The following is a 12,728-nucleotide window of genomic DNA, read 5'->3' as shown; positions in this document are numbered from 1 at the left end:
GACGCCTGAGACTTCTCTGCCATAGGTACTTGGGGAAAACACTTCCCACTACAGCTGGATTTGACACTAGGCTTTCATACCCTTAGGCAACAATGTCTAAAGGAACTTCAAGCAACAATTCTATAAAAACAGTATTTTCCCAAATAATATGTTAAACACACAAGTGGATTATTTTAATAAAATCCTTTTTTATTCTCATTAAAATAACCTACCAATTGAACTTCTCCAAATGCACCTCTACCAATCACCTTCACTACTTCATAATCTTCGGCTTTCATTCGTAAATCTCTGATTTTATTTATTGTGTCTTTATCTGTATGAAAAGAAAAGCTTATTTTAAATCACTAAAGTATTACAACTAGCACTACTTATTTTACATTAGAGTTCTTAAGAAACACAATGAAAAACAACAAACTTCATTAAGAATTATTTGAAAATATGGTGAAACTTGAAGTTATAAAACAGATAAATATTCAATTTGCTAATATTTTTAAAAATAAATTCCAGAATAACTTCATTATAGCTACTAAAGGTTTTTATTAATCAAAATATGACTTAATAGAATGTTTTAAAAACAAATATTACACTACAAACAAAAGTTGAAAATAATTAGCTAATTAGTTCCTAGTATTTTAAGTACACATCAAATCCGAATTTAGGAAACATGAGTAGATATTTTAGATTAATACTGGAATAAATTTTTCTTTTTATAAGGTCAGTTTTAGTGACCCTTTAAAAAAAGATGTAATTTAAGATATCAAAAGCAAATACACTAAAAAAAAAAAAAAAAAAAAAAAAAAAAACACAGTAAATTTTCCAACTGGGAATCGTTAATACTTATATGATTACATTTCTCTATTTGAACCTAGATTTTTAACTTGAAACACACAGTGAAAATCACTGCAATTATTTATATAAACCTGTCATACTACAAACTACAATAATTCACAAATCCCCACTGGATAGATATTCTAATTCCTAATTTGGTCATAGATTAAATTAGGGCTATTTTAATCCACATGGGTCAACACTGGCATGAGATTACATGGAAAAGCTTCACATTTCAGAGTTGTACAAAATACACAGCAGCTATTAAACTTCAGTTCTAGCTCCTAATAAGAGCTGTATTAATATTCTTGTTTTCCCTTTCAAATGCAAATTTAAACTTAAGTGTTTGTGTACTTTATGATCAATAAATACATGCAACAGAGAGCAAATTTCTACAAAGTTATAAGTACATTTAATTTTAGGTTACATATTCACTGCAAGATGCACCAGAAAGATAGACAATAATCAATTAATTCACTGCACAAATATTTGTATCTACCACACATCAGGCTGTACAGCACTGGAAATAAAGGTAACTTTAAAATGTAGCTCCTATTCTTTAAGAGTTCAAACACTAGCAAATGAAACAGAAACAATGAAAAAAAGAATTCAAAATAATGTAATAAGGAAGATAAACAGTTTTTTGAGTACTAAGGAGGACACCTAACCAAAGCCTGCTGGGGTGAGAGATAGGTAGGAAGACTCTGTAAATGATGGTACCTGAAACAAGTCTAAACTGAATAGTAGTGGTTAGCTAGGTGATAGACAATGAAAGAAAGAACAGGCCGGGCATGGTGGCTCACGCCTGTAATCCCAACACTTTGGGAAGCTGAGGCAGGCGGAATGTATGAGTCCAGGAGTTCAAGACCAGCCTGGGAAACATGATGAAACCCTGTTTCTACAAAAACTATTTTTAAAAATTTAGCTGGGTGCAGTGGCAGTTTCCTGTAGTCCCAGCTACTCAGGAGGCTGAGGTGGGAGGATCACCTAGGCCTGGGAGGTGAAGGTTGCAGTGAGCCAAGATCACACCAGTGCACTCCAGTCTGGGCAACAGAGTGAGACCCTGTCTCAAATAAAGGAAAAAACCAACAAATATAAGCAGACAAGCAATGTAAACCAAGCACAGAGGAACTGTATCTAAGTTCTATGTTGCTGGAGTATCAAGTTTGTAGTAAGGACTGACAGAAGAGGCTGGAAAGCCCCAGATAAGTTCAAGAGCTTGAACTTTACCTGCCAGCCAGTAGTTATAGTAATAACACTATTATTTAAGTATCAAAAACCATTTTCACATTAAAGTTTAAAGTAGCTCTCTATATAAAATAGATCAAAGAAACTGCTCTGTTCTAAAGGAGGTTAAAGGTGTCAGACAAGAGACAGAGCCTCATCTACTTTAGGCTCTTCCATAACACAGCCCCTGAGGAATCCTCTGGAATCTGCTGGGAACTGAGAAATACCACTACTATGGGCAGGAAGCCATGAAAAGGAATTACGGTGGACAAAACAACATAGTCAAACTTACATTTCAGGAAAACTACTCTAGGGAATATGTAGAAAATGAGTTCAATAAAGGCAAGACAGGAGGTGGGGAGAATTTTAAGAGTACTGTAATATCCCAGATGAGACAGAAAGTTCTGAACCTGGATAATATAATAGCCTGTGAGGTTGAGAAAAGATTCTTGGCTCTAGCTATATGAGCTAGAATAGGCTGCAGAGTCTTGACAAAGGCTGCAGACAAGTCATTTGAAATCTAAAAGATCTTTCTATGTTCTACTGCCTTGGATTTTAGCTTGTTCTAATACAGGTTTATGTGCTAATAAGTGTAAATGCCTCTGTTGGATGGCTTTCAGTCAAACTCAGAGTTTCTATGGTCCTAGTTTTCTCAGTTCATCTCACCAATGGTCCAACCTAGAACTAATCAAGAACTTAATGGTAAAATTCTAAGCATTAGACTTTAGTTTCCCAAACACTCAGGACTGTGTATTCACACCCACCCAAATCTCAGGATCTTAAACAGAAGCCTATTTATTGTAAAGTAGTCACGTAAGAAACCCACTCTTGGTCTAGGGGTACTATACAGCCTGAACTTTGTAAGCTTATGGCTCCATTGAGACAGAAAACAATGCATGCACTAGAACGGGGTTCCCAACCCCTGAGCCGCAGACCTGTACCGGTTCATGGTCTATTAGGAAGTGGGCCAGACAGCAGGAGATGAGCAGTGGGTGAGCAAGCATTGCCATCTGAGCTTCATCTCCTGTCAGATCAGCAGTGGTCCTAGATTCTCACAGGGGCACAAACCCTATTGTGAACTGCACACGCGAGGGATCCAGGTTGCATATTCCTTATGAGAATCTTTTTTTAATGCCTGATGATCTGAGGAACAGTTTCAGAAAACCATCTCGTCCGCCACCCCCCAACCCCCATCCTGTCCATAGAAATATTGTCTTCCACAAAACTGGTCCCTGGTGCCAAAAAGTTTGGGGACTGCTGCTCTAAAGGGAAATAATAAGTACATGAATAAATATGTAACTTAATTTCACACTGTGATACATATTCTAAAGAAAATAAGACCAAGCTTTCCCAAGTCTATAAGGGGAGACTATAGGCTAATTCTTCAGTCACTTCAAACTCTGCATTGATTCCTTAAATAAACAAGAGTCAAGGAAAACAACTCAAAATTGGTTATTTTTTTAATTGACTATTGATGCCACTCCCAATGCCCCCAATTCTTTGAGCAGCTATTCTTGCCCAAAGGCTAACAGTCTTAGGCAAGTTTTTGTCTCTGTACACATTTGTTTGGCTGCTGCAATCACATACCATCAGTAAGCAGCTTTCTCTGCTCGGCTAGTGAATACACCACTCGTACGCTTACATAACATTGCAGCCTCTTTTTTTAATTTTTTTATTTTTGTTAAGCCTGCATGATCATTTTTCTTTATGAAGAAATTTTATGGGGATGAGATACTCCGTTTTAAATTTTCTCTTTTTTCTTACTGTTGCTGTCCTATGTCGGGAGGATCATAGTGAGTGCTTAGTCTGGGAATGTCCAATGTACACTGTATTCCTTTAGTACAGCTATACTGTCACTGCATAATTTAAAAAAATGCTTTGCCACCTAACTTGATAAAAATAATGTATACTCCATTGTGCTTCAAAAGGACAACATTCGGGCTGGGCATGATGGCTCACACCTGTAATCCCAGTGCTTTGGGAGACAAAGGCAAGAGGACTGCTCAAGGCCAGGAGTTCGAGACCAGCCTGGACAACATAGCAAGACTTGTCTTTACAAAAAATTTAAAAATTAGCCAGGTCCATGGTGACATGCACCTGTAGTCCCAGCTACTTGCAAGGCTGAGGCAGAAGGACTGCTTGAGCCCAGGAGTTCGAGGTTGCAGTGAGCTATGAACGTGCCACTGCACTCCTGCCTGTGCAACAGCCTCTTACGGGAGGGGAAAAAAAGACAACATTTCAAGCATACTCTTTTCTTCTTGCTTTGACACAATGCGTATGCACTGGTAATAGAAAATAAATAAAATGTTGTGGTATGGTGGTACATGTAGCACTCAAAACTCAAGCTGTAACAGCATCACTGTGATGTCTACTGTGCTAAGCAGCAATGTGAAGCAAGGAGAGAATTACATATGGTCTCTGTTGTAGCTACTCAGTTTAGGTGTTGTAGAACAAAAGCCGCCACACACAATACATTTTTTAAAGTATGGCAACATCCCAAGAAAACTTTATTTATGGACACTAAAATCTGAATTTCCTATTATGTCACATTCATGATATATTATTCTTTTGACTTTTTTTAAATCATGGAAAAATACAAAAAACATGCTTAGTTCATGAGCCATAGTGGTGGGTGAGATTTGGCCTGTGGGCTGTAGTTCACCACCTCCTGCTCTAACAAAACCCAGTGGCCCTCTGAGGGCACTGCTTCCCCACAGCTCTCAAGTCGGGACCTTTACTTATCCACATGCCTTAGACTACCAACCCTGAAAGTGGGAGATCTCCACATCCCCACCCCTAAATCTGCTAGCTTTGATTTTCATTAGGTTGTACTTCCCACCTCTCATTGTTGCTGTAATCCACTGACTCTCAGAGGTCACCACGTCTCATTGCTAGACAGTTTTACTTCCGATTTACTGAACTTCTCTCCAATATTTTCCTGTTTCAATTCTTAATAACTTTAATGTACCCACAGACAATACTTAAAGTACCTTGGCCTCTCAACACCTATACTTCTCTCCTTCAATGATCTCGTCCTCTATGTTACCTTGGTCACTCATTTCCATGGTCACATACTAGACCTTGTCATTACTAGTAATTACAATCTTCCCACAATTTCAATTAGAAAACTTACATTTTCTAAGCACTCTCTTATAGCTTTCCTGCTTAGTTCCTCTAGTATCTTAACTCCAACAACCCCAACCCCACCAGGACCTCCAATCCATTGATCCTACTCCACTCGTACTTTCCCTCGTTGCACTGATAGCCTCTCTTTCCTACCTACCCAGCTTAAATTACATGGTCAATTATTATAATCACTCCCTTGCATATACCTTTAATGTCATGAGCTCTCTTCTGCCTCACTTTACTTAGTTTGGCAAAACAACAATTCTATTATAGTTAAATCCAACTCTCCAACTACTCTATGTCAGCACCCATGCAGTTAAATATGTCTTGATAAATACATAAAATCACAATGACTGATCCTATTTTAAAATTCATAATCACAAACATCAACTTGGCCCTTAGTTCTACTTGGCAATCCTAAATTTCTAGTCACTCTCCCACTCTCCTAGAGACATACTTCAAGTTTTCTTCTTTCTTCACACACCTCCTACAGCTCTCCCACTGATCCTCATTCACAGCTAATGATCCTGTTTGGCTACTACCCTGAAACAAACGAAACAGAAGAAAACTACCACAGACTTACCACCACTTGTACACTTACCTATCAGTATGTACAAGCATATATTTTGTCTTTTCACCTTTTACTATGGGAGACTACTTCTATCTTAAGTCAAACCCTCCATTCATGCACTAGGTCATCCTTTTTTATTACTGTAGTTCAAGGACATTGCTCAAGCAATTCTCCCCTTTCTCCTCTACTACTAAGCTTTTCCCTTCCTAACTGGATCCCACCATGCTGTTTTCTCTCCCATCTTAGGGAAACAAACAAAAATAATCTCTTCATCCCATTTCTCTCAGCAGCTACTGTCCCATTACCCAACTCCCCACTGCAGCAAAATTTCTCATAAGTTGTCTATACTTTCTGTGACTAAAATCTTTCCTCCTATTTGCTCTAAAACCCACTTCAGTTCGGCTCTAGCTCTTAACCTTTCTTTCAAAACTACTTGTCAAAGTCACAAATGAGCATTATGTTGCTAAATCCAATGGTCAATTCTCAACCCTCATCTTGATATATCAGTGGCTTTAACAGTTTGATCACTCTCTCCTGATACATACTCTTCACTAGACTTTCAGGACACAACATTCTTCCAATAATACTGAAGATTTTACTTTTCAACCTCAGCAGTCTCAGTTGCCTTGGCTGGTTCCTTCCCTTCTCTCAGATTTCTTAACACTAGAGCATTCCAAGGCTCAGTCCTTGACGGTGACTTCTTCTCTATCTACACTCACTTCTCTGGCTTTAAAAACCATCTATATATCAACTTCCAAATTTTTATCTCTAGTCTAGACGTCTCTCTTAAACTTCAAACATACATATTCAATTACTTTCAAAATATATCCTCTCTTGAAAAACATCTCAAATTTAACGTGTCAAAAACTGAAGACATATTCTCACCCAAAACTTAAACCTATGTGTCTCACACTTTGGCTGATGTCTCAATTTTGCTCAGGACAAAACCGAGGGGCCATTCTTGACTCCTTTTTTTCTTACACTCCACATCCTATCTCTCAGGAAAATATGTTGGCTCTCTCTCTGAAATATATCTGGAATCCGGTAACTCTCACCCTCTACATTGCTACTATGCTAGACCAAGTCACCATCATCTCTTCCTTGGATTACTGCAATAGACTCTCAACTGATTTCCCTGTGTCTATTCTCAACACAGGGTGATGTTCTTAAAACACAAGTCAGATCATGTCGCTTCTCTGCTCAAAAGTCTCTAATGTCTTGCCATCTCACCCAGAGCAAAAGCCCAAGATTTTACAATGGCCTACAAGACTCTACATGACCTAGCCTCCCTATTTCCTTACCTCTATGATATCATCCTACAATTCTCTCCCCTGCCTAGTCCTCTCCAGCGACACTGGCTTCCTTGATGTTCCTCAAACAGGTGAGGTACACTCTCCTCCCTCCAGGCCTTTGTACTAGCTATTCCTCTGTATGCCACTCTCTTCCCTGAGACATCCACATGGCTAACTCCCTCAACTACTTCAACTCTTTTTTCAAATGTCACCTTTTAGCAAGGCCTCCCCTGGGCACCTCACCTAAAACAGCAAACTTCTCAGAACTTCCAATCCTTCTTAAACTGTTTTATCTTTTCCTATGGCAGATTTCGACCTCTTTGTTATTCACAAAATTAGTTTTATGCAAAATAATACTTGCAAAATTATAACTCTGGTAAGTTCTCATTCATTCTAAAACCTCCAAATAGGATGTTGTGACCACCTAGACCCTTTTAGCGATTTCTGATTGTCAACTATATTGAGTCAGGTGATGCTGGCAGAAAGCTAAGATTCAGAGAAGTGAAATACTACTATACAACATATTCAGCAAGAAATGAAATGAGCAAATTGAGTCATAAATAGGAACCACAGTCTTGACAACCACTAACTAGCTAATCGTTAGAGCTAGTAGTTTAGAGTTAACCATTCTCCAAATGATCACAAGTTAGCAAAAGGACCAGTACAAAAAGGCTAACTTATAGCTTCTGGGTTACCAAAAATTCAAAAGCATTTCGATCACATATAAACTCATGGATCTAATTTTCAAGAAAGCAAATGGATGATTTTTCCTAACACTGTTTTAAAAATTGGCCGGGCGCTGTGATTCACACCTGTAATCCCAGCACTTCAGGAGACCAAGGCAGGCGGATTGCTTGAGGTCAGGAGTTCAAGATCAGCCTGGCCAATGTGGCGAAACCCCGTCTCTACTAAAAATACAAAAATTAGCTGGGCATGGTGGTGGACACCTGAGGCACAAGAATCACTTGAACTCAGAGATGGAGGCTGCAGTGAGCCGAGATCAGGCCACTGCACTCCACCCTGGGTGACTGACTGAGACTCTGTATCAAGAAAAAAATTAAATTAAATGGAAAATAAATAAAAATCATACTTTATACCCAGTGAATTTTACTTCTAGGAATTTATCCTAAGGAAATGAGATACAACGTGGGACAAAGATTTCTACAATAAAATAGTTTTTACAATTTTAAAGAGTAAATAATTTCATATACATGTAATAGAGTATTAGGCAACATTTAAAATTGTGTAGAATGTTTAATTACATAGAATTATGTTCAGTATATAATGTTGCGCAAAGAATAGAATAAACTGCATACAGTATATGAACTTGATTTTCTAAAAACATAATTATATACTGATATACAGATATGAATTTTTTTAAAAGCCAGAAGAAAATATGCCAAAGCAATAATTGCAGTCATCTCTGAGTTTGGTGAGACTACAGAGTATTCTGCCACGTTTTTATATATTTTAAGTTTTTTATAATGACCCTTTGTTGCTTTTCTAATGAAAAAACAAAAAAAAAATGTATTTTTGCCTAGCCTAAGATCCTAGATTACAAAATGTACCATTACTTTATGTACCACTAGAGATTCTAAGACACATTCTAATTTCAAAAATGTTCAAATTTTTTAAAATGTCAGAATAGGTAAAATATGGTAATAAACATTAAGTACCATGTACTATTTGACCAGAATACTGCTACTCTGCCTAAAAAAGCCCAGTATACATTGCACCCTTTTAGAGTAGTGAAAGCAGCCCTAAAAAGCTCACAAATTAAACTTACTTGAAAAGTTAACAAGAATGTTACATTCAATTCCATAAAAATCTGACTTTTTTTTCTTTTTGCTTGAGACAGGGTCTCTGTCACGCGATCTCAGTTCACTGCGACCTCCACCTCGGAGTTCAAGCAATTCTCCCGCTGCAGCCTCGCAAGTGGCCGGGACTACAGGCACACAATACCATGCACAACTGATTTTTGTATTTTTGTAGAGACAGGGTTTCGCCGTGTTGCCCAGGCCAATCTCGAACTCCTGGGCTCAAGTGATCTACCCGCCTCAGCCTCCGAAAGTGCTGGCATTACAGATGTGAGCCACTGCACCTAGCACGGTTTTAATTAAGAAAATTACTTAATGTCCAAATGTTCAAATAAAATCATGCTCTAGGAAGATGTGCTACATTTTGACTGCACAGGCACATATGCACGCATCCACCCACCCACATACACACAGAGTAATCCAGTTTGATAAACAGACCAACAAAAAATAAATATAAATTAAAAATCCAGACTCCTAAATTCAAACTCCTCAACAACATGGCCCAAAAAAAAAAAAAAAAAAAAAAAAAAAAATTGATCTTGTTAGTGACTGTCCAGTCTTACATTTCTACATAAGCTACTCCCCACAACTATGCTCTAGCAATGCCTAGTTATTTGCAATTACCTGTATAAGCCATACTGCTTCATCTCTGTGCCTTTGCAGATATTATCACTAACCTAAAATGACTTCCCCCACCACCTTATCTGACCAAGTTATTATTAAACAAGATCTAATCTTTTATCTCCTCTTTAGACATTCCTGATTCCCTCTTGAGCACAAAGTATGACTCCCTTCTCTGGGACAACATTATTTCCCTATATTTCACCTAACAATCTGAACTGGGATTGTTTATATAGGTCTGTTCCTTCTGTTATATTGTATGTCCCCACAATCCTTAAGGATACAGACTATACTTGTACTTGATGCTACTGAAATATTAAAAACACTTACTGACATTATATGCAAATGGAGATAAACACATACTGCATTTATCTATTCAGGAACAACAGAAAAGCCACATATATTTACTCCAAAGTAATAAAAGTATACATTTAAAAATCAATCTTGAGTTTCTCAAAATGTTAAACATAGAATTACCATATGACCCACCAATTCCACTTCTAGGTATCTACACAAGAACAATAAAAACATATGTCTACACAAAAACTTCTACACAAATGTCCATAGCAGCACTATTCATAAAAGCCAAAATAGAATCAATACAAATGTCCATCAGCTGATGAGCAGATAAACAAAATGTGGTACATCCATACAATGGAATACTACTGGCAATTAAAAAGAATGAAATACTGACACACGCTACAACACTGATGAACAATGAAAACATGCTAAGCCAAAGAAGGCAGTCACAAAAGACCATTTTATTGATGATTCCATCTATAGGAAATGTCTCTGTAGAGTTGGCAAATCTATAGGGACAGAAATAGATTAGTGGTTGCCTAAGGCTAGAAGCCTGGGGAGAAGAGGAGAGTGACTTAAAGTTAATGGGTGTTGGCAAATCTATACAGACAGAAATTAGATTAGTGGTTGCCTAGGGCTGGAAGCCTGGAGACAAATGGAGACTGACTGTTAATGGGTATGAGGTTACTTTATGAAGTGATGAAAACGTTGTAAAAGTAACTGTGGTAATGGTTGCACAACTCTATAAATATATATACACTCAAAAAGCTCACTGAATTGTACACTTTAAATGGGTGAATTTTATAGTATGTAAATGTAACTTAATAAAGTTGCTTTAAAAATTCAATCTTGAGTTTGGCAATGATTTTTACATGACACAAAAAGCACAACCAATGCAGAAATAGTTTATAAGTTAGATTTCATCAAAATTAAAATTTTTGCTCTATGAAAGACATTATGCAAACAAAAATTGACACTAGCAAATGCAGCAAGGATACAGAACAACAGAAACTCTCATTCATTGTTGGTGGGAATGTATAATAAAATGGTATAGCCACTTTGGAAGACAGTTTGGCAGTTTCTTAAGAAGTTAAACCTATTCTTAGCAAACAACCTAGCAATCCTACTTCTGTGTATTTACGTATCTGCCCAAGTCAATTTAAAACTAAATTCATGGCCAGGCGCTGCGGCTCACGCCTGTAATCCCAGAACTTTGGGAGGCCGAGGCAGGCAGACCACCTGAGGTCGAGAGTTTGAGATCAGCCTGACCAACATGGAGAAACCCCGTCTCTACTAAAAATACAAAATTAGCCAGACATGGTGGTGCCTGCCTGTAATCCCAGCTTCTCGGGAGGCTGAGGCAGGCGAACCGCTTGAACCTGGGAGGTGGAGGTTGCAGTGAGCCGAGATCGTGCCATTGCACTCCAGCCTGGTGACAACAGTGAAACTCCATCTCAAAAAACAAAACAAAACAAAACAAAAAAACCTAAATTCATGCAAAACCTTGTACTCGAATATTTATTGCAGCTTTATTCATAATTGCCCCAAACAGGAAATAACAAATACATTCTTCAACAGAGGAATGAACAAACCAAGGTACATCCATTCAATAGAAGCTTGCTCTGCAATTTAGTGGAAAAAAGGAACAAGTTACTACTTCACACAACATGGACAACATGCAGGAATCTTAAATGCATTTTTAAGCCTCCCAAAGTGCTGGGATTACAGGCGAAAGCCACCGTGCCTGGCCTTCACTCTTGATAGTATCTTTGAAGCACAAATAAAAGTTTTTAATTTTGATGATGCCCAGTTTATCTATTTTCCTTTGCATTTCCCTATGAATTAAAGAATTGCTGGTCACTTTATACAAAAAACTGTCTGCTAAGGTTCTGAGAATATACGGGCTCTATAGATCAATTAATTTGGGGACTGTTAACATTTTAATACTGAATTGTCCAATCCATGAACACTGAATATCTTGTTAGGTCTTCTTTAATTTCTGTCTACAATGCTGTATAGTTTTCAGTATACAGGTTTACACATATTTTGTCAAATTTACTACTAAATTTTTCATGTTTTTGCTTCTATTGTAAATGGCACTGTATTTGTTACAATAAATCAATTTCCAATTGCTTGCCGTTAATAAATGTACATGCAACTGCTTTTTGGATATTAATCTTCTAACTTTCAACCTTGCTTAATAAACTTACTAGTTCATGTAGCTTTTTTTGCAGAATCTTGAAGATTTTCAATATGGAAAATCATGCTGTCTAAATTGGGAAAGTTTTACTTCTTCCTTCTCAATCTGTATGGCTTTTCTTTATTTTACCTGATGGCACTGTCTAGAACTTCTAAGACGATGTTAACTAAAAATGGTAAGAGAGGACAGATTTGCCTTTTCCTCTCTTAGGGGAAAAGCATTTGTCTTAAACAAGGTAGATAAAATCCGAACTGTAGGTTTATTGTAGATTCCCTTTATCGGGGAAAGGAAGCTTCCTTCACTTCCTAGTTTGCAGACAGATATTTTAAAATTGTGAATGGATATTAAATTTTATCAAATGCTTTTTCTGTATCTACTAAATTTCCTTTTTAGAGTACGTTAATATGGTAAATTAAACTAATTGATTTTTGAATTTTATACTAACTTAGTAATGCTGGCATAAACTATCCTTGGTCATGATTTTTACCTGCTACATTTGACTTCCCTAAAATTTTGTTATATTATTCTCTGCATTTTTCTCCAATTTAAAAATTAAAATAAATTGTACAGGTTTACCAGTTAAAACAGTTCACGCCTGTAATCCCAGCACTTTGGGAGGCCGAGGCGGGCAGATTACAAGGTCAGGAGATCGAGACCATGGTGAAACCCCGTCTCTACTAAAAAATAGAAAAAAATTAGCCGGGCGCAGTGGCGGGCGCCTGTAGTCCCAGCTACTCGGGAGGCTG

General features: G+C 37.4%; 1 protein-coding gene across 2 annotated transcripts in view; it reads right to left on the bottom strand.

Moving 5' to 3' along the window:
* ROCK1 (Rho associated coiled-coil containing protein kinase 1) overlaps nt 1–12,728 on the bottom strand; it is a 154,635-nt gene that overhangs the window by 101,764 nt on the left and 40,143 nt on the right. For both annotated transcript variants that reach the window (XM_007974485.3, XM_007974486.3), the window contains exon 3: nt 213–313. In XM_007974485.3, the coding sequence (XP_007972676.3) occupies nt 213–313 (101 nt within the window). The remainder of the gene's footprint in view (nt 1–212; nt 314–12,728) is intronic.

The sequence above is a fragment of the Chlorocebus sabaeus genome, chromosome 18 (genome assembly GCF_047675955.1).
Source record: "Chlorocebus sabaeus isolate Y175 chromosome 18, mChlSab1.0.hap1, whole genome shotgun sequence".
Taxonomy (NCBI): Eukaryota; Metazoa; Chordata; class Mammalia; order Primates; family Cercopithecidae; genus Chlorocebus; species Chlorocebus sabaeus.
The sequence above is the reverse complement of the archived record's forward strand: the minus strand, read 5'-3'. Positions and strand labels throughout refer to the sequence as shown.